The sequence below is a fragment of the Colletes gigas genome, unplaced genomic scaffold (assembly GCF_013123115.1).
Source record: "Colletes gigas isolate AHSC1104 unplaced genomic scaffold, ASM1312311v1 Colletes_gigas_Sc00009, whole genome shotgun sequence".
Classification (NCBI taxonomy): Eukaryota; Metazoa; Arthropoda; class Insecta; order Hymenoptera; family Colletidae; genus Colletes; species Colletes gigas.
This window is the reverse complement of record NW_025106638.1, coordinates 4,493,527-4,519,967: the sequence shown is the minus strand read 5'-3', so window position 1 is coordinate 4,519,967 and position 26,441 is coordinate 4,493,527. Positions and strand designations below refer to the sequence as shown.

The 26,441-nt window shown below is 37.1% G+C and overlaps 4 protein-coding genes across 4 annotated transcripts; 2 read left to right on the top strand and 2 right to left on the bottom strand.

Annotated features, from left to right (window-relative positions):
• Positions 1-449: 449 nt before the first annotated feature.
• Positions 450-2,628, top strand: LOC122397434. The gene is made up of 2 exons (XM_043396587.1): positions 450-739; positions 1,408-2,628. Exons 1-2 carry the CDS (start codon positions 455-457, stop codon positions 2,626-2,628), a joined length of 1,506 nt encoding a protein of 501 aa, XP_043252522.1. The 5' UTR covers positions 450-454.
• A 100-nt stretch (positions 2,629-2,728) lies between these two features.
• LOC122397392 (protein BUD31 homolog) lies at positions 2,729-3,881 on the bottom strand. Its single transcript, XM_043396529.1, has 3 exons — positions 3,659-3,881; positions 3,448-3,570; positions 2,729-3,365 (listed from the first exon to the last, which is right to left on the bottom strand). Exons 1-3 carry the CDS (start codon positions 3,750-3,752, stop codon positions 3,148-3,150), a joined length of 435 nt encoding a protein of 144 aa, XP_043252464.1. The 5' UTR covers positions 3,753-3,881; the 3' UTR covers positions 2,729-3,147.
• A 1,065-nt stretch (positions 3,882-4,946) lies between these two features.
• On the top strand, positions 4,947-8,782 carry LOC122397377 (85/88 kDa calcium-independent phospholipase A2). Its single transcript, XM_043396506.1, has 3 exons — positions 4,947-5,334; positions 5,406-5,496; positions 5,727-8,782. The coding sequence occupies exons 1-3, from the start codon at positions 5,111-5,113 to the stop codon at positions 7,782-7,784; spliced, it is 2,373 nt and encodes a 790-aa protein (XP_043252441.1). The 5' UTR covers positions 4,947-5,110; the 3' UTR covers positions 7,785-8,782.
• Positions 8,783-8,879: 97 nt separating this feature from the next.
• On the bottom strand, positions 8,880-24,263 carry LOC122397383 (transcription factor Sox-8-like). The gene is made up of 4 exons (XM_043396516.1): positions 23,482-24,263; positions 11,394-11,571; positions 9,836-9,923; positions 8,880-9,768 (listed from the first exon to the last, which is right to left on the bottom strand). Exons 1-4 carry the CDS (start codon positions 23,594-23,596, stop codon positions 9,166-9,168), a joined length of 984 nt encoding a protein of 327 aa, XP_043252451.1. The 5' UTR covers positions 23,597-24,263; the 3' UTR covers positions 8,880-9,165.
• Positions 24,264-26,441: the final 2,178 nt, after the last annotated feature.

Here is a 26,441-nt window from a genome sequence, read left to right as displayed (position 1 = left end):
AAAACAATAATAATGTTTGTTTTCTGATTTTGTGCATGCATAATTAACAAATATTAAGCTAATTCCAGTAATTCATGTTTGACCAAAATCCTTCTATAACTATACTAAGCATTATATTATTTCCCACAATGTGATATACGTATACATATCATATAGATATGATTTTGCATGTGGATGAGAATTTAACGATAATTACGTATAACTGCCAACCGTATGAAACATCCAATGAAAATACTAAAACGAAACAATTGAACCGCGATAAAAATATTATACAGCTGAAATTTCTTTCATAGAAACGATAGATTTTTGTTTACGCGCACGTTACTTAACCTTCAATATTGCTTAGTATACAGTTCGATTCTCTATAAATCTCAAAATTATCAAGTACATTTATGCAAATCGAGTGTAAATTCAAAATCAGAATTTAACATCTTACATCGTATTAAAAAGTATAATGGCCGTTAAAATTGTGAAAAAGAATAATCGCGCGTGGCGAGCCTCGGAATCGAAGATGTCATCTGGAATGGTTCACGGATTAATTACCGATAATGTTCTAGTGCCTATAACAAAGACCATTTTCACGAAGAAAAGTAAAACTGCTCGTTCTAATCTCTCTGATCGAAGAACCGAACTTGTTAAACCTCTCAAATGCAGTGACCATATAACAATGCCGCTATTGAAACCACCCTCTCATCTTTCAGTAAAAAGATTTACGAGCACGCTGCTGCACTCTAAACAGGTGTCGTTTATCTCAAATCTTTTTCTCTAAATAATATCTCGGAACGTTTCCTGTTCTAATCCTTTTCTTTCGTAGTAAAAGAGACCGTTCACAAATTACGTCCCGCTAAATTTACCTTTTTAATCTTCCTTGAAAAACAAAAAAAATTTCTTCGATAACATTACGTCGCATTGAATCAGACTTCCCACCTGCCTATGCCTCGAGTTAGAACATTTCGATACGTTCCTCGCAAACGAACCGTTCAATTCTAATTCGGTATATTATTAATATGCATTTCATTATTTGCGGGAATTCGTTATTTTTGTTTAAATTTGTCGGAAAGTTGCAATAAAAAAGTAAGGTTAAGTATATTTCGACAGGTTCACAGGTAGAAACAAGTGACTGTCGTTACTGGGTTCATGCTGTAAATTATAAATGCCGGGGAAGTCAAATGCTAATTTGTTTTTACTGCAACTTCTACAAATAATGAAATGCATATTAATAATGTACTGAATTAAACGAATCGAATGACTCATAACTTACCCCGATCGGTAAACGGTCCGTTTGCTGGGAATGTTCCAACATTTCTTTGAAATTCCCCTACATCTAAGACCGTGACGTAACTTATGAACGATCCCAAACGTTAAAAAAAAACAAGAATGAAAGTATACAGGTTAATGTATTTTCAGAATCATACATTGAATGACTGCGAGAAGATCTCAAAGAAGCAAGGTTATGTAATGAACAAAAGTTCGACTTTCCCTGTTTTTGGTAATTTTAAAAAATCTTCGCTGAAATCGCTAGACAAGAAAAATACTGTATTAACGTTTCCCTCCCCAATGTCCGATTTATCGAACAATTCGTTTGCGAAGCACAATTGTGTTTCAACGGATAAACGTCCAATTAAATTCAGAAAAAGATGTAGAAACCGGATTGGTAAAGAGGCAACGAGAAGAATAAATCATTCTTTATCAGACGTTTCGAACGAAGGCAAAATTTATGAGAGCTTGATCAATAACGATGCGTTTCAATTGTCAAATGATTTGCCAGAGATTGATTGGTACTCGACGGATACGTTACAAAGGATATTCGACAAAGAGATACAACTGTTAGAGAGTAATATTTCAAATATACCGATTACAGTAACCGTCGCAACGACGTCAACAACTATGATGACGACGGCAATAAAAACTGACATGTATCCTTGTAAACAACTGATTAACACGTATCGTGACTATAAGTTAACAAATACTGATGTTATCGCGAAGAAAGCATTATCGAATAATATCATTAACCATAACAGTGAAGAATTAAAATTTCCTATTGAATCAAATGCTTCTAAACAAGTTCAATTTACCGGATTCGATCTGTCGGCATCGAATAAGTTTCTAGAGACGAACGAAACAGCAACTGTGTTGAAAAATAAGTGTAACGAAATTTGGTCTACGCGTGATTTTCAATATACTGGGAAAAATACAGATTGTTTGCATCTGTCCTACCTCACGGAGAATTTGTGTAGGAAGAATGAGTATCCTTGTAGAATAAAGTATTCGTGGCAAGTGCTCGGTAGAAGTTCGCAAACATCGCGAACACTTTTAGAAAATTTAACAAAAGAGAACGGTCTTGACGATGAATCGATCCACGAATGTTGCATTAAATATTCTTGGCAAATTATTGGCAGTGCCACGCAGACTTCCAAGACAGACTTTGAAGCTTCGAAATGTCAATTGTCACTTTTGTCTCCAAAGAAAAACGTAATCCGTAACGATAATAGAACGAATAACGCGTCACCAATTACAATTCATCGAAACGGTAAAAGATTCTTTGTATTAAATAACCAATGTACACAAACGTTCTCTCACAAGGAAAATCAAACTAATTTCATTGAAATCCACGCGAAACGTAATTAAGTGTATTGTCGATTTTTGTGGAAAAAGGGAAAGTTGCAATAGGTTTACACAAACGTAAAAAGTAATTATCACAATTTTATCTTTCTTTTATTCAGTTTCTCTATAACTTGCATTTCAAATTCGATGGAAATTTCTCGCTTACAAATACAAAACACTTGGACATCTATGCATAAAAAACATTTCCCATGAAACGAACAGAACATGCTTTTCTTATTCCAAGGTCAAGAATCATTTATTAATTTGTACATTCTCGTTTCGCGTGTGACATAATCCAACTTGGAAAATTTATTCGTTACAACGTAACGAATAAACTAGTAGCAATTATATGGATTTTATAAATTATACAACTCAGACAAAAGCAAAGGAATGTGCACGTTACAAACGTTTACCTTTACTTACGCTTCCGTCAATTGTTGATGCCATGCAACAGAGCTCTTAAGAACCCGTAAGGTATCATGTGTTACCGAGACAAATAAACAAACAACCACAGGCACCTTTACACATTTTAACCTCTAAACATTATCCAGAACATCCTCTGCAACCGCAATGAATACATTCCACTATTCTACCTTCTTCTAATTTTCCTTTAGGAACACGACAAATACAGTTAGTTCCAAAATTGGTGTCTCTAGTTTGTATGCAACGTAAACAACACAAGTTCTCGTATCCCACTTTCTTCCACTTTGCTATTAGATTTTTGTCTGCTATATTTTCATTCAAACAATAATCGTATAATTCTGCAAAAAAATATAGCACAATAAATATAATGTATACGCGAATAAATACTAACTGTTTCGAGTAGTTTCTAATAATACTAACCACGACTTATGGCTTTCCGTCTGTAATACAAGTCGTATATGTAACGTGATTTTTGATGGTGGATTTTGAATATCGGCCATAAAGACTCTTGTTTGCGTTTACCTTCGTGAGGTTCCGTTTCAGCTACAATTTAAACAACAAGTAAAAACTACGGATATAAACAAAAACATTCAGCATTCTAAACATAACCATCATACAATATCGTTGTTACCTTCTCGCATTTTCTGTTCTAATTCTTCCAACGTTGGTTCGATCAGTTCCCAGCCATCCGGTGGAGGTTTCTTACTTCTTCGTACTTTTGGCATCTTTTAATTTCTGTAGAAATGATTTCCAATATGCGTATGAAATAAATCCGTGTTAACGATCTTCGCACAAAAATACAATACAAACGTATCTATCCATATGCTGGACGACATTAATTTTTGCCGTTTAAGGAGAATACAAGATTACGAGATGGCAAATCCCCCCTTCCCTTTCTTACAAGCTTGTAGTTGTGTTGTCAAACACTATCACGCGGCTGCAAGTGTTTACTGTTACGTTGGGATTTCCCTAGACTTACTCGGTTAGATTTTCCTCCGGAGGCGGCGTGCCGATCTGGCGGTGGATTTCCACGTAACGCTATCGTCGTGGATCGCTCTCAGGAATGTTGACGAGGTCAGGACGTTGGGGTGGTATCTCTATTGGGATGAGTCGCCACGGTGGCGGCAAAGTGGCAAAAATATAACGTAGTATGTAGAATTACATTATATATGTCAATTAACAAATCGATTTATTAAATTTGTAAGACTTTTTTAAAATTATTATTTGTGTTTCATATTATAATTAAGTAATGTATTGGTATTTTGTGAAACTTTATACACAGTATAGTATGTTTATAAACACAATTTATAAACACAACAGAAATTTTAACATTTTACATTATTATTTAAATGAATAATATTACAATATTGACATCGAGAAGAAGAATTAATATTTTATCTTTTAAAATACTGATATAATAAGATAGAGGGAAAAGAATTGAATTAGATTTAATTTTTAATATCAAGTTAATGATTTTGCGATCACTGTGATAAATAACGGTTAGTAATTTTGCGCGCCATCACTTATTTCCTCATGAATCATGATATTGATCTGCCGTTTGGCAACAATGGATTAGCAGTGGCTTCTCGATGGCCCGAACATATAGCTAGTAAAATCCCTAATTGACCATGGCTGATGTATAGTTTTCAAATTACAAGAATATCAAAATTGGCCAAATATTTGGGTATAAATTTCTATCTTTTACAGTGAATTTGAGTAACCAAAAAATATTGCATGATACATAATTATATATGCTCTACATATCTCCAAAGTTTCAGAACTTTTTGGTTTTTCGAGTTGGGGATCATTGTAAGTTCGGTGATTTTCCCTTTACGCGCTACGAATCACTGTTGCATACTGTATGAACTTTTATTTTTATAACTGTTCAGAGTTTTTGTATCTGGTTTTTTAATTTCGAGGAAGGTTATATTTTCGATCAGCGACATACGATGATTCGATGTCGTTTCTGTGTATCATCGACGAAGTGTCATAACAACTTTTTTTAGTTAAAATCGTTACAACAGTCTTGTTAGTCGATCAAAGCTGTTTGTGTCGTCTGTCGATAACCTAAACATTATTTGGTATGGCTTGGTTGGGATCGATTGCCGATCATGTTTTTGGAAATATCGTATTTGCGGATTCACCTCCGAACGTAGTTCGAAAAGTCAAGCCCGAAGAATATAGTGATCGACATGTTTATTTCCGCGAGGATAGTGTTGTACTTTATAAGCCAGAAGGATCCCTTAAAAAGAAATATGAAGTTGTTCTTCATAGACCATGTACAGAAACAGTGCATGAGGCGTACAGGTATTCATTTTTATATAGTTTATTTTCCTAGCATGAAGAATGCAATATTATTTCTATTAAAATGTTTTTAGTTTATATCGAAGCGAATCTAAGGAGGATGCCACGCTTCATTTTTACATGTACAAGGACAAGGTTCCAATACTTGTACAAATTTGTCGTGAGGTAATTAATTATTATTTTTAAAAGTGTGCGTTCTTAATGTACTTGCCGTCAAGGATATTCACTCTATCGTTCAAATTTTGATATATTGATGTTTATTATCATCTTTAGTAATACAATATGAACGTTTCGTTTAAAATTAATTTTGTTGATAATCGATAACCAGTTAGATGGCAAATGCATTATGATGTAAAATATTCATGGTTCTTAATTGTTACAATTTCTTTGTACAGATGTGTAACGTGAATAACATACAAAAATTATGCAACACGTTAGAAGAGTATCCTAGTTGGACATTGGCACATTTGGCAGCTCATCTTTCCCTGTTCAAAGCTTTCTCCTATGATGCTGTGAATTGTCAACTGAACAGTGGAGACGATGTGACGGGAGTATCGCCTCTCCAGGTAGCAGTGCAGACCAATAATCTGAATATAGTGCAGACATTGATAGAAGCTAAATGTTCCTTGGAACATTTAGACAATAGAGGCAACACAGTATATCATTACGCAGCTACATCTACCAAAGAAATAATTTTAGCCCTCGGAGGTGACCTACCAAACAGTTTGAATAGTCGCAACAATAGTGGCTACACACCCATGCATGTCGCGTGTCTTAACAACAAACCCGAATGCGTTAAAGCGCTTCTTATACTCGGCGCGGATGTAAATATTCCTGCCTCCAAGGGCCAGCCTTCTAGTCCAGGTTATGTTGGAGATCTCCTTCACACAAAATCGAACTTTCTTCACGCCGAAGATATGAAATACGGTGGCACACCGCTGCACTGGTCTCTAAGCAGAGAAGTTATTAATGCTTTAATTGAAACTAACTGTGATATAGATGCTCTGAATTTTGACGGTCGTACGGCTTTACATATTATGGCAATGAGAAAACGATTACCGTGCGTGGTGGCCCTTTTGAGTCATATGGCATCCGTGAATATAACCGATAAGGATGGCAATACTCCGCTACATTTGGCGGTTTCGGAAGATACGCTGGGAATAGTTCAGATGCTGATCGGTTTCGGCGCGGACATAAATGCTACAAATTGGAAATCGGAAACGCCGCGACACCGGGTGACCGTCAACAGCACCGAGGGTCAGAAGATTTTGTACATTCTACATGCCGTGGGGGCTTTGCGTTGTCCGTCGGTTATGGAAAACTGCAATATAGGCTGCAAACATAATGAAAACTTCGTCGGTATTTCCCCGCAACAACCTCCTTTAGTTGCTCCGCGTAATGTTCTGGATCAAGTGCTTCATCTCTCTGGCATGGATACTATGGCTTCGCAAGAAAACAAGCAGATCAAAGGTGGACGACTTCTCTGCCTCGACGGAGGCGGGATTCGCGGTCTGATACTCGTACAAATTCTATTGGAGATCGAGTCGGGCCTCAAGAAACCTATCATAAAATGTTTCGATTGGATCGCTGGAACCTCGACCGGTGGTATTTTAGCTCTTGGGCTCGCGTCTGGAAAGTCGTTGCGAGAATGTCAGGCTCTCTACTTCCGCATCAAAGAGGAAGCTTTCGTCGGAGTGCGACCGTATAAAAGCGAAGCGTTGGAGAAGGTATTGAAAGATTGTCTGGGATCGACAACGGTTATGTCCGATATCAAGAGCCCGAAGATGATAATCACCAGTGTCCTAGCCGACAAGAAACCTCTCAGACTTCACTTGTTCCGCAACTACGATGCACCGAATACTATACTGCAAATACCAGATAGCCCTACGCCCATCGATCCTTCGCCGAACGATCAATTGATTTGGCATGTGGCACGGGCCACCGGCGCGGCACCTTCGTACTTCCGGGCCTTTGGCAGATTCATAGACGGCGGTTTGATAGCAAACAATCCAACTTTGGACGCCATGACGGAGATTCATCAGTACAATATAGCCATGAACGCTATTGGCTACGAACCAGCCACGCCTCTGTCCTTGGTGGTCTCCCTTGGCACAGGATTGGTACCACCTTCCCCGTTGAAGGACATAGATATCGCTCTGCCCGAGACTCTATGGGATGCCGCAAAGTTTGCCATGGGAATAGCGGCTCTCGCGGAGATATTGGTGGATCAGGCAACTGCCAGCGACGGGAGGATCGTCGATCGTGCCAAAGGCTGGTGCTCCATGATCGGAGTGCCTTATTACAGATTTAATCCGCAGTTGTCGCAGGATATCGCCATGGACGAGAAGAACGACGAGGTTCTCGCCGACATGATATGGACCGTGTCAGCGTTCATGCACACGAATAAGCAACAAATACATGAATTGGTAGACATATTAAATCGTATTGATTAGACGATAGAATCTCTGTATGTACCATGGGTTGCTGAAAAGATATCAGACAATACAGAGGGTCGGGAGGTACTTGTCTCGCTCTGCTTAACGTTACCGTCTCGAAATCTCCATCCTCCTTGACCCTCCTGTATCGACCGTCAATGATCTTCTATTTTACTCTCTTCTGTTCGTTTTCATTGTCACGCAATGCTCGAGCAGGGAGATTGTCAGCTCCGCCAATTAGAAAGATCTATCCTACTTTTAACATTGTGTTACATGAGGTAGACATTTGGAGGTGTAATCAATTGAATCTGCATTCCTTCCGGTTGACATCGTACTAATTTAGTTAATATACATCGAATTCTTGATGGATTCCTTTATACGCTTTACCTTCGATGATATTTGAACAATTTCTTTTGTTTATACTCCCGATTATATCAAAGTCTCAGAACAGTAACGCAGCTAGCTGGGAAACTATCTTTATTTTATGCATTGTACGTGTATAAGATCTGAGTTAGGTTATGTGCGTCGCCGTTGTGTTTCTGTGTTTCTCCTTATTTTGCAACAAAACGTAGAAACACAACAGGCAACGCATCTAGCGTTAGATAGATGCGCAGACGATTATTCGCCGTTTATTTTTATAATGCGGATTGCAGAGTCGACGTGTGCCTTTTTTGCCAAGAGAGCGAATCGCTCTAAATTCTCGAACTTGCAACCTGCATCGCGTAACTTTTTCTTTTGCTCATGTACCTTGCGTTTATACTACGTTGTTTAAGTATATTTGTTTAGAGAAATCTCTCTGTACGTCTCCCAAAAAATACTCTTTCGTCGATCTGAAACGTGCATTCGATATTAAAAAAAAAAAGGCGATGAAGTTAAAGATGCACACACAGCTTTATGTGAAAAAAGTCTATCGTTAGCGAAGAAGAAAGGAATTTTATTTCACTATATTACGCCAAGAAATCTCAAAGAATTAAAAACTATGATTAGTAACTTACACCTCGTCTACTTTACTTTCCAATCTTGTAAAAGATTTTAACCGGAAGAATTTCCAAAAACTCCAAATATTTCTTGAAAATGAAAAAATAGTTTGAGAGATGGAAGAAAGTAATTGAAAACGATGGTCGATGATAACTGATGATTAAAAATAAATGTAAATATTATTATTTTACATTTAAAGTTAGCGTCTGATATTGTATCTAATTTGTTGATCCAATATTGTAATTGTAAGTATCTTTTACTAAGATCTTTAAAAACAGTACACGGCGTAAGAGGTTAGGAATGAATTTAGAGAGCATGGAAGCAAAATCATTACTTTATACCTGATTTATATGAACAAAGCGTTTCGAGTACTCAACCGTGAGTACTTTGGTTATTGACAGGAAGAAAAATTGAAACCGATCTATCGAGGACCCATATAATAGGGGGGCTGTGGTACGGAGGCGGATATGTACGGATAAAAGGAGTGGGTCGCGACTCCCTGCGTTTGATAATCGTTCTCCTCGTGCATCGTGTATCCCTCGGGAGCGGAGTAATACTGACCGTGGACGCACGCGTACGACTTTGTCGGGTTCGTGACGTCCGTGGGATACTTCAGGGTCTCCGGATACTTGGGTAAATCGTAGGGTTTCGTCTGCAGTTCCGAGTACTTTGGAACCGTCTCGTGGTACTTGGAGGTGGACACCTCGTGATACTTAATGGCCTCATAACACTTTGCGTCCACGTAGCTCTTCGTGTTCGGCTCGTACAGTTTGCTCTCGTGATCTATCGTGTATTTGGCCGGATCGCTGGGCCAGGACGATCTGGACAGATCGTAGGTAGCTTTGCTGTTGTGGTAGGTCGGCCTGTCGTACGGTTTGATCCCGGTGTCCGTGTAGAGGCGCGGGTACGCGCAGTCGGACGAGCTGGTGGAATCCAACGAAGTGCCTGGCGAAGGTAAGGTCGTCCGATGCATCATGATGCCCATCTGCTCGTCCGGTTTCGGTTTCCTTCGTCTCGGTTGATACTGGAATTTGTCTCGAGTTAGCGCCAATGGCGGATTTAAAAGTCGAACGTTACGTTGGGGCGGTCACCTTGTAATGCGGGTGCTGCTTTTTGTGAGCGTTTCTCAGTCTCTCAGCCTCCTCTATGAAGGGTTGCTTTTCGTCGTCGCTCAGGATTCTGTTGGATCGAGGCACCTTAATTATTATTGGACATGTGTAAAAATTGTCATCGTTTTTCTTCTTTTATGTTAATTACCGCTTAGTACTAGTTAACTTTTCTGAAAGAAGTATTACGTGTTGAGGCATTTTCATTTGAATGATCGATTCTTTAAAGTTTATGGGAGTGAAAGCACAAAGTACTGCTATGAATTGTTAAATTCAGGATAAAATATTACGGCAGTTCTGTATAGAGAATTTTAGAAATTAAATGAGAAACTGATGGAATCTTGCTGCACGATAATACTAGACCATGTGTTGTATTGGTGAATCGTAAAATGTTAATAGAGCTGGAATGGAAAGCTATATCATAACCAATACAGGGTGTTCATCCACCCCTGGGAAAAATTTTAATGGGAGATTCTAGAGGCCAAAGTAAGACGAAAATCAAGAATACTAATTTGTTGATGGAGGCTTCCTTAAAAAGTTATTAACGTTTAAAGTTACACCCGTACCGAATTTTTTTTCTAAAAAGTGGGTAGGATTTCGGGGGTAGGTCTATTCACCAAAAATGATTGTAATTGACCCCCGCAACCGAAAATAATTTTCCCAGAACGATTTGAAGTTTTTTAATTTTGCCGAAAAATTTCACACATTCTCGAATTTTTTTCTCGAAAGTGGGTAGGATTTCGAGGATATGTCTAATGACCAAAAATGATTGTAATTGACCCCCGAAACCGAAAATAATTTTCCCAGAACGATTTGAAGTTTTTTAATTTTGTCGAAAAATTTCACACATTCTCGAATTTTTTTCTCGAAAGTGCGTAGGATTTCGAGGGTATGTCTAATGACCGAAAATGATTGTAATTGACCCCTGTAAGCGAAAATAATTTTTTCAGAATGATTTGAAATTTTTTAATTTAATTTTTTAATAACTTTTTATAATCTCCTATTAAAATTTTTCCCAGGGGTGGCCAGACACCCTGTATACTTAGACATAGACATAGACCATCAAATGTCGATTCGTTCAGCTCTACACAAAACGAACTTTTTGGCATGCAATCTCAAAATGTTGAAGAAGTTCGAAAATACTTTTATCGATCTTTATCAAAATGGTGAGAAAGTACAATAAAAAATGGTGGATAATATTGTACGGTTCATAACCTACCGTTCCGTTTATTCCAGAACCATGAATATGAAAAATTGTCAGATTTTGCAGTAAATATGTATTTCGAATCGTTGAATGTCTCATTTCATTCCTAACTTTATGCCAAATTGTACATTACATAAGTGTGGTGATTATATTCTAAGGTTGATTCCAGTTTAACAATTCCAGAACTTTGAATTGCACGTGTTCCAGTATTTATAGAATTGCACATTCATGCCCCCTGGCGTAAAGGGTACGGTATCAATAAAATAACCTATAAAAACGATGAAAACTTTTGCATACCTCTTGCATACGTTACACGAGAAGTGACAAATGGTACCTTACCTCCACAATTTCCCTAACGTTTTCGACAATTCGGCGTTGTGTAGTTGGGGATACTGATCGGCCAACCTGCGTCTCGCGGCCTGTGCCCAAACCATGAACGCGTTCATTGGACGCTTCACATGGGCGCTTCTTCGTCCTCCCGCGCGAGAAGTAACCGGAAGCAAGGTCCAGTCGTAACCTGCAAAATGAACACTTTCACAATGTCTTTTACAAAAAATCGTGAATATTTAAGGTTAAGGTGTAAGACCACTGTAAACACCTGAAATAAAGCGTTCGTCTGCGATTTTTTAGTTGGATAGATGGAAAAGTAAGAGGATGTGTTTTTTTTAAACACTTAACCATGTCGTTCAGTGTTTAAAAAAAAATATTTTGTGGCGTTGCCTCCCATGCTCGCCACCAGAGGGATATATGTGCATTTACATTAGTTTTCCCATCATTTTTCGTGATTAACGTAAGTAGGTGTACGACCAATTTTGTGAGTAACTGTACTTTGAAAAATTTCAATTTTTCTTTTAAATTACGAAAGTCTTGAAAATGTTCCTACGAATCGCGAAACTCCCTACAAGTTGTTATATTTGTTCTTATGAATAATTGTTATTTAGACTGACCTGAGGGGCCCAAAATAAGGCCAAAATATTTCCTTTGAATTTTTCTTTTAAATTACGAAAGTCTTAAAAATGTTCCTACGAATCGCGAAACTCCCTACAAATTGTTATTTTCGATTATAATTTGCAACGGTGCCAAATTGAATCACAAATAATATCAGTATAAAGAAAAACTATTTTACATTTTTTTTAATCAGAATGTGTATATGTACAGTATTTTTTGTTAAATTGTAACAATGCAATCTAACAATGAAGAAATTATATTTTAGAAAAGTATCGATTCGATTTTACTTTTCAGTGTATATTAAAAAGGGAAAATGGAGATAGCAAGTGGGGGGTGCGTGGGTACCGGAAGTTGCGTTAGCCTATCGTCGCGTAGAACTGGATCGTGAAGAAATAGGTGATAAAACGACACCTACATACATATCCTTTGCGTTAAATACACTCGTTGAGGCTAATTCTTGGAACGGCACGCATGTTTCTCATCTTTCTCTTTCGATCCTCGACGATTCCTCTACGCAAACACGATACGAAGTTTTACGAGTTGCAAATGAAAGAAAGTTCCCGAGCACGGTGGTCTTTATCGGTCGATCGTTCGTTCGCATTACGAAACTAATTATTATTGCTGGCTTCGTCTCTATCTCGCGAAACGAGCTGACCGCCGCTTAGGGAACGATTACTTGGGTCGTCATGGATTTTCCGTTCGAACAAATTTCATCTCGAGAATCTGATTACGCGACGACAGTCCCTCGTTTATACATAGATTGCGTATTTATATGAAATTTCATATTTTTATCAAAAGAATTAATGAAATCACAGCTTTGCAAAGGGTTGTCTCAATCCCTAAATACAGAGTGTCCTGTAACTGGTGGTACAAGTGACTAGGGGGTGGTTCTACGTGAAAAATTGAATCGAAAATGTAGAATAAAATTTTTTAAAGAAACAAGTTTGAAAGGTCGAGTACGCGTTCACTTGGACCAGCTTCAGCTCGACGGATTTCATTGTAGATCACCTCCATTCTTGTTCGTAAACGTTGCCAATGGATCGATGAACAGATTTCCAGAATTCGTCTAATTTATGAACTGTTGGATGCCTACGTTGTTTCAAACGTAACTGTGCTCTCCTCATTAAATTCCATCGAACGTTTTCTAATGTGTTGTCGTGCAATTTTAACTCTTCAAACGCTATAATAATTTTTTGTTTTAATCGTTCAATGCTCGTCATGTCATCATTGTACACGATCACTGAAGCTAAATCAAGTACACGCGTACTAGACAAATTTTCAAACTTATTTTCATCGAAAATAAAGTGTAAGCAACCTTTAGGTTTGTAATGTATGAGTGCAGTTACATTATGTGAGAGTTTCGATTAAAGGCATTGCTGACTATGTGTGTGTGTTTCGCGTGAAGTATGCATTTAGAAGTTGTTCATTTTGTTAGTTAATCGTTTGTTAATAATAATTTAGTTAGTTACGTTCGAGTCAGCTTTCCGTACAAACTATTGTATTAAGATATTAAAGGGAAAATATCTAAAATATCTTACAAAAGAGTCATATAAAACAATTTTGTTCCATATTTTTGATTCAATTTAAAAATAGTAGAATCGCCCTCTATTCGCTTGTACCACCAGTTACATTCCTTATATATGTGCATATTAAGAGCATTCTCTGGTCTTTTGAAAATTAAAATTTCCCATAAATGCATAAACATCCGCGGTCCGCACATTTATCGGTTGGACGTATTTTTCAAATTCTTTGGCTCCAAACGCACCGAATTCTTTTCTCGTCGTTTACCGTGCCGTATAAATCTATTTTATGTCCAACAGTCTGAGAAGTTCAGTAAAAAAGAGGAAGAAACCGTGAAACTGGAAGTTCGTTTCGAAGTACGCGTTACGTTTCTGCTTCTAATTGCCGCATCGGTGATCGTCGAAAAGGGGGGAAAAAATATATAGAAAAAGGAAGCGAGGAAGGTTAAAGGGAAGGAGGGTTACACGTGGGGTGAAGTGTCACCAGGAGGCTGTGGATTTGGTGGGAGCTAATTACCATAGGGACACGGTTCACCGACGCGGCATCTCTGGCGGCTTCTTTAACGTCCGCTGGAGGTCCTCGTCGATACCAACGAGCAACATTTTCCGTGGAAACGCGGAAGGGCTCGCACCCTGGAAGGGCGACGGGAATAGAAAAAGTTTCGTGCGAAAAATATATATGGCTCGTCCTCTAATCGCGCGTGCTCGAGTTTCTGCGAAACATTTCCGATCGCTGCTTACAAGGGGAACTCACGCTAGTGGGAATCGCTTTTGAAACGGTAGCGGGTATATATTAGGTGTATGAATACCCCAATTCTTTCAGCCCCATTCAATGTTTATTTTTTTTTTTTATTGAATGCTGTGTAACCCTCTACAGGATTATTAGCATATAAATGCGTAATACAATTAGGATATACAGGGTGTTCGGCCACCTCTAGCAAAAATTTTAATGAGCGATAGTAGAGGCCAAAATAAGACGAAAATCAAGAATACTAATTTGTTGATGGAAGCTTCGTTAAAAAGTTATTAACAATTAAATTCAAAAATTTCAAATCGTTCTGGAAAAATTATTTTCGGTTGCGGGGGTCAACTACAATCATTTTTGGTGAGTACACATACCTCCGAAATCCTATCTACTTTCGAGAAAAAAAATCGAGTAGGTGCTGAAATTTTTCGGCGAAAAAAAATTTTTCAAATCGTTTTAAAAAAATTATTTTCGGTTGCGGGGATCAATTACAATCATTTTTTATCATTACACATATCTCCGAAATCGTACGCACTTTCGAGAAAAAAATTCCTTACTGAAAATAAAATTAGGTGCCTAAATTTTTCAACGCAGAAAAAAAATTGCAAATCGTTGTGGAAAAATTATTTTCGGTTGCGGGGGTCAATTACAATCAGTTTTTGTCATTAGACATACCCACGAAATCCTGCCCACTTTCGAGAAAAAAAATAGAGAAGGTGTGAAATTATTCGAGAAAATTAAAAAATTGCAAATCGTTGTGGAAAAATTATTTTCGGTTGTAGGGTTCAATTACAGTCATTTTTGGTGAATAGACATACCCCCGAAATCTTGCGCATTTTCGAGAAAAAAATTCAGTAAGAGCGGCACTTTAAACGTTAATAACTTTTTAACGAAGCTTCCACCAACAAATTAGTATTCTTGATTTTTGTCTTATTTTGGCCTCTACTATCGCTCATTAAAATTTTTGCTAGAGGTGGCCGAACACCCTGTATACAATGCTTCTCTAGGAATTTGAAAATAACCATTAGCGTGGAGATACTTGGTCGAATGTTTATTTTGAAAGAAAGTAAATTGAAGTGTCCAATCAAAGTATTCGTCGTTGCTTTCTATAACTTTGAGCCATCTTTCAGGCAGCTGATGAATTCCATCTACGAAAAATTTTACGTTTTTGGACCCGATAAAGTCGTCAAGCCAGTTTCGAATCTCATCCACTGATTGGAAGTGCATACACTGGTGGACAAAATGATAAGGCACCGTTGTACACATAAGAAATTCCAGATGTATTGAGTAAAATCTTAAAGTTATTAGCAGTAAACTATGTTATAAGTGAGAAACTTCCTTTCAAGGCCACGTACCAGTCTAGACAAACAAAACACGGTGCATTGTGGTCTTTGAGTTTCATTGTTTCGAAATTTCAGGTGGACAAAATGTTAAGGCACTTGAAGTAGTCTGTTAGAAAACGTTGAAGTGTGCAGTTCTCTGCAAGTTTATCTTGTAGAAATTACTTATTAATAGTTAGTTTATAAGTGTTTAAATACTTTTTAACCCAAAATTAAATTATGGGACGAGGAACAGCATTAAGCGAAGATGAGAAGATTAAAATACTCCAGTTAAAGTCTAATGGAGAAAATCAAGTACAGATTGCAAAAAAACTAAAAAGAAGTCGGTGTGTTATACAGAATTTTTTACAAAACCCCGAAAAATATGGGAAACAGAAGTCAAAGGGAAGACCTGCAGCCCTTTCTTCAAGAGAAAAAAGATTAATTTTGAAAAAAGCATCGAATTCTGGACTTACGCCTCGACAAATTGCAGTGGATTGTGGAGTTAACGTATCGACTAAAACAGTGAAAAGAGTAATTCAAAAAACAAGCTATTTAAAACGGAAGAAATTTACTATAAAGCCGCCGTTAACAGACAAACATAAGACCGCCCGATTAAGTTTTGCAATAGAGCACATTCAATGGAAAAACCAGTGGAAACGAATTATATTCACGGATGAAAAAAAACTGAATTTGGATGGTCCAGATGGATATAAATACTATTTCCACGATTTAAGAAAGGAGCAAAGGGTATTAAGTCGCAGACAATGTGGTGGTGGTGGAGTAATGATATGGGCAGGTATCGGCTATAGAGGAAAAACTGAAATAGAATTCATTCAAGGCCGTATGAATAGTGCTGGTTACTTAAATTTAATTAAGAGACACATAGACACTTACGATCGCAGAACTGCTGGGACAAAATATATATTTCAGCAAGATAATGCAGCTGTGCATACCGCTCGCATAGTAAAAAATTATTTTGAAACGGAAAATGTAAAGGTTTTAAATTGGCCCGCAAGATCTTCTGACCTAAGTATTATCGAGAATGTTTGGGGAAAACTCAGCCGAACATTATATGAAGGTGGAAAACAATATAATACAGTGTCCGAATTAAAATCTGCAATTTTAGAAGCTTGGGAAAGCTTGGATCAAAATTATATAAAGGATCTGTACAGAAGTTTACCAAGAAGAATGATTGAAGTGGTACATCGTCAAGGGCAGTCGACACATTATTAAAACTTAAAAAAACTATGTAATCTTATTTCATTTTAATACTTTTGTAATTTTATATTGAAAGTGCCTTATAATTTTGTCCACACTCAATTTCATTTTCTTGGTATAAATAATAAATGGATTGAACGATTTATTTAATTTTTTCATATATTATGTCAAAACTAGTACCTTATTTTGTTGTGTATTCATATTCCACGTATATGTACAAATAGATGTTCATTTCCAAAAATTTTGAGGTGCCTTATCATTTTCTCCACCAGTGTATATGTCAACACTATATGACAGCAAAATAGCGGGAAAATCTATTGACTTTAAACTTGATTTTATAACTGCTTAAGGGGCCTTTCTATCTTGTGGGATTTAAAAAATCGAATTTTTTTTTTCCAGACCTAACCCAGACCTAACCCAGACCTAACTCAGACCTAACCCAGACCTAATCCAAACCTAACCCAGACCTAACCAAGACCTTCTTTTAGCATGTAGTCTCAAAAATATATCTACCAAATATTAAATTAAAATTTGAGAAACTAACGAAGTTATAGCATGCTGAAATGTACCACGCGCAGGTATAACAACTGGACGTAAAAAAGCTGTTTTTCTCGAAACTACATTTTTCGGCACTACGTATGTGATAACGAAAAAACTATTCAAGATATCAACATGAAATTTATAAAGTATCTTTAGAACTGGTCTCCCTATAGCACGAACTAGGATAATTGCGATATATGCAATACTTTTTCTTTAATTAACAAAAAAGCAACCGAATATATGAAAATATTCAGTATTTTTTCGTAAAATAGCTATCACTTTGCCATTTTTTGTTTTTTTGAAAAGATCCTAGTTCGTGCTATAACCACACTCATCTACATTAAGAATATCGTTGGTTTTTGGATTTCGGATAACTTGTTCGCAAGATATCACATACGCAGTCGGGCGCCGTTCCTAAAAACTGTTGTTTGTCGATCAACAAAAACAGCGTAATCAATAGATATTATGCGTTGCAAAAATTCGTAAATATAGCTAAATATATAATAAATGTATCTACAAAACACGGAATTAATCGCTTCTTAATAGCCCGCAAAAAAAATTCACAAAGAACCATGTATTTTTCTACAAGGTAGAATGGCCCCTTAAGATAATTTGGATTATTCATTTGTACACCTAATCCAAGTTACACGAGGTGTGGCTTTAAATAACGGGACTGACGCTGTAAAACATTTCATTTTGAGTTCATACATATCTACTTATTATCACCTTCAATATACATATGTATACCCCTCCTGTTTTATCCCTAAAACGCTTCATGCGAATCCTCCAATGCTGGAGGTCTTCTTCTGTCAGCTCCCTCAGGACGCGTGCCGTTTTTTCTTTCACAACTTCGACGAACGCAAATCTTGTTCCTTTTAATGCAGATTTTACCTTAGAAAACAGATAGATGTCGCACACTTCCACAATTTGGCTCGTTTTTCCATTTTTCACGGAGTTCAACAAGAACGTGAAGGCAGTAACGTTGATCAATAGTTTGACCTTCAAAAATCCAGCGAAGGTACACAATCGCATGAATATCGAAAAAAAGAATCATCGTTGCTTTGAAATTTGATTCGCTCGTTCGAGCTTTTTTGGCTCTCGGCGAATTTCGGCTCTTCCAGTGCATGGAATTGGCGCTTCGTTTCAGGATCATACGAGTATCCGGATGTTTTCTAAGGTAAAATTTGCATTAAAAGGAACAAGATTCGAGTCCGTTGAAGCTGTGAAAGAAAAAGCGACACGCGTCCTGAAGGAGCTGACGGAAGAAGACTTCCAGCACTGTTTCGAACAATGGAAGATTCGCATGGAGCGTTGTAGGGATAAGGTGATAATAAGCAAATATGTATGAAATCAAAATAAAATGTTCTAGAGTGCCAGTCCCGTTATTTAATAGACACATCTCGTAGTACATACCTAGTATCAAAAAAAACCCTGAACAGTTTCTTTAAAATGGGTCTCCGTTTTCGCAATATTACCATTTAAAGCTTTGTACGCGCTTAGTAAATGAATGAATTAACATTCTTCACTAGAACAAGTTTTAAGTAAGTCGACGGTTGACTAAAAATCTGTAGGTAGTACATACTGGTTCAGTATTGATGAGTGTTGAATAATTCATTTGTTCGGTGCGTACAAAACTTGAAATAAAAATATCTCGAAAACGAAGGCCAATTTTAAAGAATCCCTTCAGGGTTTTTTGATAGTAGGTGTAGAACTTGTACCCACTACCGTGAGATCCTCTTGTTAGAGCTGGTTTCGCCCAAATATTCGCAACGTTCGTGCCAACTATCGCCACGTGCTCTAAACGAATCAAGATACATGGCTAACGGCAGATTGATTAATCGCCCGCGATGTGAGCGAGTTGACCGAGAACTTTCATTCTTTTCTAAAGGATGAATGGTTCCTCAGGGAAGATCGGTTGCGTGGTTGACAATAAGGGGTTGTGGCTCGTTGAATGAACCGGTGTGTCTTGGCAATCTGGTCCTCAATGCCGACCTGTTGTCGACTCTTGCCACATTAACTCCTTTACAAAACCGCTGGTTACCAGTTTCGTTAACGGGAAATGCACCCTTAAATGCATCGACACCTTTCCTGGTCGATGATCGGGGGGCTGATGTGCTAGATCTATCGATCTCGTTTGACCGTTAAATAGTGTCTTCTACACACGATTAGGTTTCAAAATGCTTCGATGAATGTTTCGATAAATTATAACGATCTTGATGCATTCGTATTACTTGTGATAGATGGTTAGAATTAATGCTTTTTAAATTCATTTTATCGTTCCATTTTTATTTTGTATTCGCTTGTTACGTTTGCAAACAGTTTTTAACTGTATCTCACTTTTACGCAATATTCTATTCGATACACATATGGCATGTATGCACGTTTTCTTTATGTATAATCTACTTTGATATTTCAAAATTACGTTCGTTTTCCTAAGAAGATCTGCATATAGAAACGTTGAGAACTTTAATTATTTTATAGAGATCTTTTGTTCTCGATATTTATAAATTATACACGTTCGACGTTCAACTTGATCGAGAGAGCAAACAAAGAAGACTTTTATTGATACTTTCAATTTTTGGTAATTACTATTAGTAAAGAATTTCAAAATCGAATATTTTAGAGCCAAATTCAATTTGCGATGAGCCATTCGATAGCTTGTAAAAAACAAATTAATTTGTGCTGAGTTATAATTCTGAACAATTGAAAATCATGTTCTTGGTCACTTTTTCCTATTGCGTGAAAATTTTTTAAAAATATCAGAGGCATTTGAGATGGCGAGGCAAACAAAAATATCATTGTTACTGTTATCCTTAATTTTATTTCAGTATTTTTTAATTTCTCATTACATAGTTTAATTTTCGTATGAACTGAAAACGAGCAAATCCAACGAATCAAATGTTTGTCGTTATATTTAAACGAAGAAATTTTAACGGGTTACGTCCTCGTAAATCGTGGCTAGGTTCCATTGCTCTCTTGGCTCCACCTTCTGCCATATTCTGTTAGGTTCCCTCCCAAGTCGATCCATCTTAGATTTAATTTCGTACTGGCATAATTAGCGTCGGTGGCAAACGTTCAGCGGTTTCGCTCTGTTCGCAGCACCTGCCGTTCAAATCTTCCTCGGAATCGTCTTTTCCGCGGTCCTCTTCTGCCTCCTTCCTCCCCTACGTTTCTATCTCTTCCATCATGCTCGCTCGTGTTTCCCTCCATCTGGCCTAAGGTATCTCTCGGATAAATCTGAGGAGCCAGCGGCCGACGAAGCCGACTTTCAGCGCCAATTAAAGTGTCCTCCCTAAACGACCCGATCAAGACAACCCGCCTATACAGGCTGTTTCATAACCTGTATTAGGTGTACAAATGAACAATCCAAATTTAAATGAAAATATTTCGAAAACGAAGGCCCATTTTAAAGAAACCGTTCAGGGTTTTTTGATACTAGGTACATACTACGAGATGTGTCTATTAAATAACGGGATTGGCACTGTAAAACATTTTATTTTGATTTCATAGATACACCTTCTCGAATTTTTTTCTAGAAAATGGGTAGGATTTCGGGGTTATGTCTACTCACCAAAAATGATTGTAATTGACCCCCGCAACCGAAAATAATTTTTCCAGAACGATTTGAAATTTTTTTTTCCCCTCGAAAAATTTCACACCTTCTCGAATTTTTTTCTAGAAAATGGGTAGGATTTCGGGGTTATGTCTACTCACTAAAAATGATTGTAATTGACCCCCACAAACGAAAATAATTTTTTCAGGACGATTTGAAATTTTTTTTTCTCGTCGAAAAATTTCACACCTTCTCGAATTTTTTTCTAAAAAATGGGTAGGATTTCGGGGGTATGTCAACTCACCAAAAATGATTGTAATTGACCCCCGCAACCGAAATTAATTTTTCCAGAACGATTTGAAATTTTTTTTTCCCCTCGAAAAATTTCACACCTTCTCGAATTTTTTTCTAGAAAATGGGTAGGATTTCGGGGGTATGTCTACTCACCAAAAATGATTGTAATTGACCCCCGCAATCGAAAATAATTTTTCCAGAACGTTTTGAAATTCTTGAATTTAATTGTTAATAACTTTTTAACGAAGCTTCAATCAAGAAATTGATATTCTTGATTTTCGTCTTATTTTTGGCTCTAGAATCTCTCATTAAAATTTTTCCCAGGGGTGGTCGAACACCCTGTATATTAATCACCCTGTACATATTATTCTGAAATTTTTGATGATTTTTATTAACGTGCATAAACGGTTGATTTTATAAAATCATTCTTATTTTTTAGCGCAAGGTAAAACCCGTATACCTGCTTGAAACCTTGTAAAACTTAGCGTAATTAAAAAATTATTCATTTCAGCATTAGCTAGACGATTATCGTATTTTACATGTTATTCTCACATATTCCCCATACGTAATATATAGGACAATTTCAAAATATTTATTATACTGTACGGTTTGTATCAATTTCAATTAGTATAAGGATTTACTTTTGATTTTAATTCAGAACTGGCTGCAAACTCACCCATTTCAAATCATGGTAACGATAACAGACATGAACCCTATTGAAAAACGAAGTTAGAAAATAAGTGTTCCCTCGACAACTATGACTGATTTCTGGCAAAGAGTGCAAGTATTAAGTATGACCAAACGTATCGAAGCAATTATCGAGGTTAAACATTTATGAAATGTTATCAAAATCTGTAACGTTTGCTCAAAATTAGTTGCGTTGTACGAAGCGAAATAATAACGATATCACAAATGTTACACTTTCTTTGATAATACTAAGTATTTTCTTTCTTTTGTATTCTGCGTGAAAATATTGAATATATTAGGTCCATTATTTTTCACCTAGATGGTTGCAGTGATATATATCTCGTAAAGTATTGACCAAACAAATTGAGACCTGTGATCGTTGGAAAAGCGATATTCCCCAGTAAAAAAAATTCTTTTACAGTTTTCTGATTGGTCGATTCAGTTGTGAGTTTTAAGGTGTACAGGGTGGAATTTACCAAAGAGATTTCGATTCGGTATATTTTACGATTTTTGCTTCGACAAAGGCGAAAATTCAAGCCAGGCGGCTGTAATTGCGAGTAGTGTTTATGGTTCCGATACTCTCACAGCCAATGTCGAAAACGTCGATAAAATCGTGGAAATGATCGAAGTAGCACCACCCAGGAGCTAAAGATTGACCACAAAACAGTTTCAAATCATTTGTATAAAGCTGGATCGAAAAAGAAGCTCGATGTTTGGGTGCCACACACAATTGACGCAAAAAAACACGATGGATCGAATTTCCATCCGCGAAATCTTGGCCAAACGAAACGAAATCGAATGGCGACAGATTACGAAACAAAACGGTACATGTATGAACATGAAAATAATGGATTTCTTTTCCCCCGAGCTAGTAAATTATTTTTGTTAAAAACCTCCTCGCTGTAGGAGCGCTACAAGCTGCAACGAAACAGGAAGTCGCGTCGGGGTTTACGCAGGACCGTGAATGGTTAACACTAGAAAGACTGAAACTTAGTATATACCTATATTGCCCAAAAGCAGTCAAAATGACCGCACCGTGAAAGAATAACTAATGTGCAAAGAAATTTGTTTAAAATTAATTTTTAATATTATGAATTTAGGGCACAAAAGAAATAAAATAAACAACTTGTTAGAAAAAGTATCACTGCATAAAGATTCGACTAACAAGTACTACTTTAGCTTATTGAGAAACTGCAACTTATCAAGTATACGCCAAAATCGACAATTTATCATGTACTTGTACGTTATCACGTGTTGGTAATCGAAAAAAAATGAAAACTGTTATTTCGATACAGGGCCGAACTGGTCATACAAGAAATTTGCTCGATTCAATAATAAGAGTCATTTGATTATTTAAAATTTCCCAAGCAGTCAAAATGACTGCTTTTTGGCAATATAGGTATAACACATAATACCGGAAATGAAGGAGGGGGGAGGTAACTACAATTATTGATAAACGCATTTATATGTTGTACAAAAAGTCACAAAATTCTAAGAAATTGTGTCATTATATACATAATTGTTTTTCCAATTGAAATTAAAAAGCAGTCGAAATGACTTCCTTTGGCAATCTAGTGTTAATAACGAGATAGGAGCGAACCTTGTAGCAACTTGCCCACTGCGTCGTCCAACGAGCTGCTGTACTGCTCGCCGCTGGACGGTCCCGCTTTCGATTCCGTGGCCGTCGATACACCGTTATCGCGGTGAACTTCCATCTTCTCGAATCCTCTCGTTAATCACTTATCTATCCGTTCTCCGCATTCGCAACGCGGACAACGAGTTTCTCGTTGTCGGTCTACGGAGATAAATCCCCCCCGCGCCAGCGATGTACCGATCGTCGTCGAAAGGAACGAATTTCGGCGAAATATCGAGCTTATCGTTTCCCCGTTTATCGCGGACTCTTCCTCCTTCGCGTGAAGTGTGAGAAGAGGCTCATCGTAAAGAATCGACGCGGTCGAAAGAAGTCGATAATTAATCCCAGGGGTTATCGCGTCTCGTTATTTATCGGTGGCTCTTGACTCCTGGGTCCTTTCCCTCCTCTCGAGCACGGTATCCGCGTTGCATCGACTTCCGTCACTCTCTCCTAGACCGTCCGTTATCGGGCCGGATGGACATCCATCGCGACGCGTTGACAAACTTTTTTTCAACGTCGATACCTTCGCGCGCCGAGATCCGTCATCGATCGAACCCGTCCACTACTTTCGGAACACGTCCAACCGCGAACGATTTGATTCACTCGTCGGATACGATCGTCGAGAACGCACGGGCGGCGAGCGGATCAAGGAGACTCCGATGGCTGACTGACTGACTGACTGACTGACTGACTGACTAGAGAAGAAACACGTACGCGGATCGGTGAGGCTGTGGAGGTCCGTTCAGGGACCAGGCACACAGGTTGGTCCACGAAAGAGGCAGAAACGTCGAGCACACGTCTGGCACACGCACCAAACGTGGGATGGTAGATCGCGGAGGCGGTTCCGTGGACCACCTCTGTCTCTGGTGGGGAGAGATACCTAGGATCTTCTTCCTTTTCTGCTCTTCTCTTCGTCGTCGGGTCGTTTTCTCGTATCCTTTCCACGATCCTACCTGCGTATACAGTCGCGGACAGAATCAAGTGGACAGGCAGGGGAAATATGAATTAAATTTAATCGAAGCAGTGTAATTACTATGCACTTAAGGGGGGAGTCTCGTGTGAGACCTCAAAAATATCAATTTTTTTTTGAGAGTATATATATTTAAGAATTTACTGTTAAGTTTTGAGAGATAAATGTCAAGTATTGTGGAGTGTAGAACATTTTTTGTATAACCCACGCGGTAATTACCGGAGTCATTGCTTCAAGTGATTACCATGTACAGCCCAGACATTACTGTTTCGAAAGGTTCACGACAGAGTCAAAAGACATCTACTGTTATTTAAAGTTGAAATTTTGAGCGTTTTTGTCATCTAGGTAATTCTATATGGAGCTGAGATTAATGTCTATGATCTTGAAGACTTTAACACTAGAACTACCGACAATTATAGTGTGTTTATTTGTATCAAGGAAATTGAAACGATAGGTGCGTGAAGAAATGTATAATGCAATGGAAATAAGTATTTATTCATTCTCTTATAGAAAGTTACGATTTTCCAAAAATTCAGTCGAGTAAATTTTTTACAGGTTTCATTAGAAATTATGAGTCATTTTGACTGGTTCGATAGTTCTAGTGTTAAATGCGTTTCTCTCGAAACGTTACTTTCTTAACTGGCGTACAATAAAATCTCGAAAACTATACGTTCGATTGCTTTGAAATTTTTATACATTATTCACACATACCAACAGTTCTCACCTGTGCCAAAATCAAATTGTTATAATCAGTTTATCGTATCATTTTTATTAAAAAATTGCAAAAGAAATGAGGAAATTTTGCAATTTTTATTTGAAGCTTTCACCATTTTGTCAATTTGAAACGTAAATTGATTATTTTGGTACGGGCGATAACTGTAAACCTACCGAATAAAAATCTTTTTGATTTTTTTTATTTAGTCAACCTTGAGAGCTGCGGAGGTGATAACAATATTAAAAGTTAATAAAAATTAATAAAAAAGTTATCTTGTATTCCCAAAGGATAGCTAGGTGGACTGCAAAAAAGAATCATAATTCCTTGAAAAAAATTAAGAAAAATAGTTCAATTTTCTATGATTCACACGAGATTCGCACCTTAAGTTTTATATATCGTATATCTTTATGGTGCATAGATTATTTAGCAAAAAATTGAAATTAATATTTACCTTTGTGTTGCAATAAAGTATACTTGGCAATAAAATATACAAAAATACAAAATCAGTATGTAGTATGACCACTAGAGTGGACCTTATTTTTCAATTTTTGAATTTTTTTTTCTACGCAAAATTTGAAATTGATTAGTCAAATGGTTAAATGAACTATTTGGTTGGTGTGTAAGCTCCGCATAAAACAGATCATTTCTAAGGAAACAGCAGGAATCTAAGTAAAACAAGAACTTTCAAATCAAATTCGTAATTCGATTATAGCGAATTGTCGAAATAAATTAAGTTACTGTACAGTAGCAAAAAAAAGCACAGTTTTTCTAAAAATGCGGTCGACAAAGTTTACAAAAAATATTTACTACTTAATACCATTGCAAATTTAAGACGTAAACATTGTACCACCGCGAGAGAGAAGATCGTAAAATTATTCGTAAGTGTCGAAAAAATTTTTTTTAAATTTCCATCATGCGAACCCTCCAACTTGTTCTATTTCGGGAAAAAATAATTTCTATAAAAAATCAAGTCTATTGGATAACAGAATGACGTGCCACAACGGCTTTGTTTATGTAAAAAAAATTAAATTTCATCGAAGATGGGAAAATACCGATTTTATCACGTAATTTGATTGGTATAGATCAATTTAGACTAAAATCTGTATAATTATAATTTATTAATATAATTAAAAATAAATCCTCGATACGTCGTTCTTTGATGTTTACGAAGCTAGAAAGGGACAACACAAGAAGAACAAACAAAGGGAGAAAGACTCGCAAGTGCAATATTTAATTCAATAT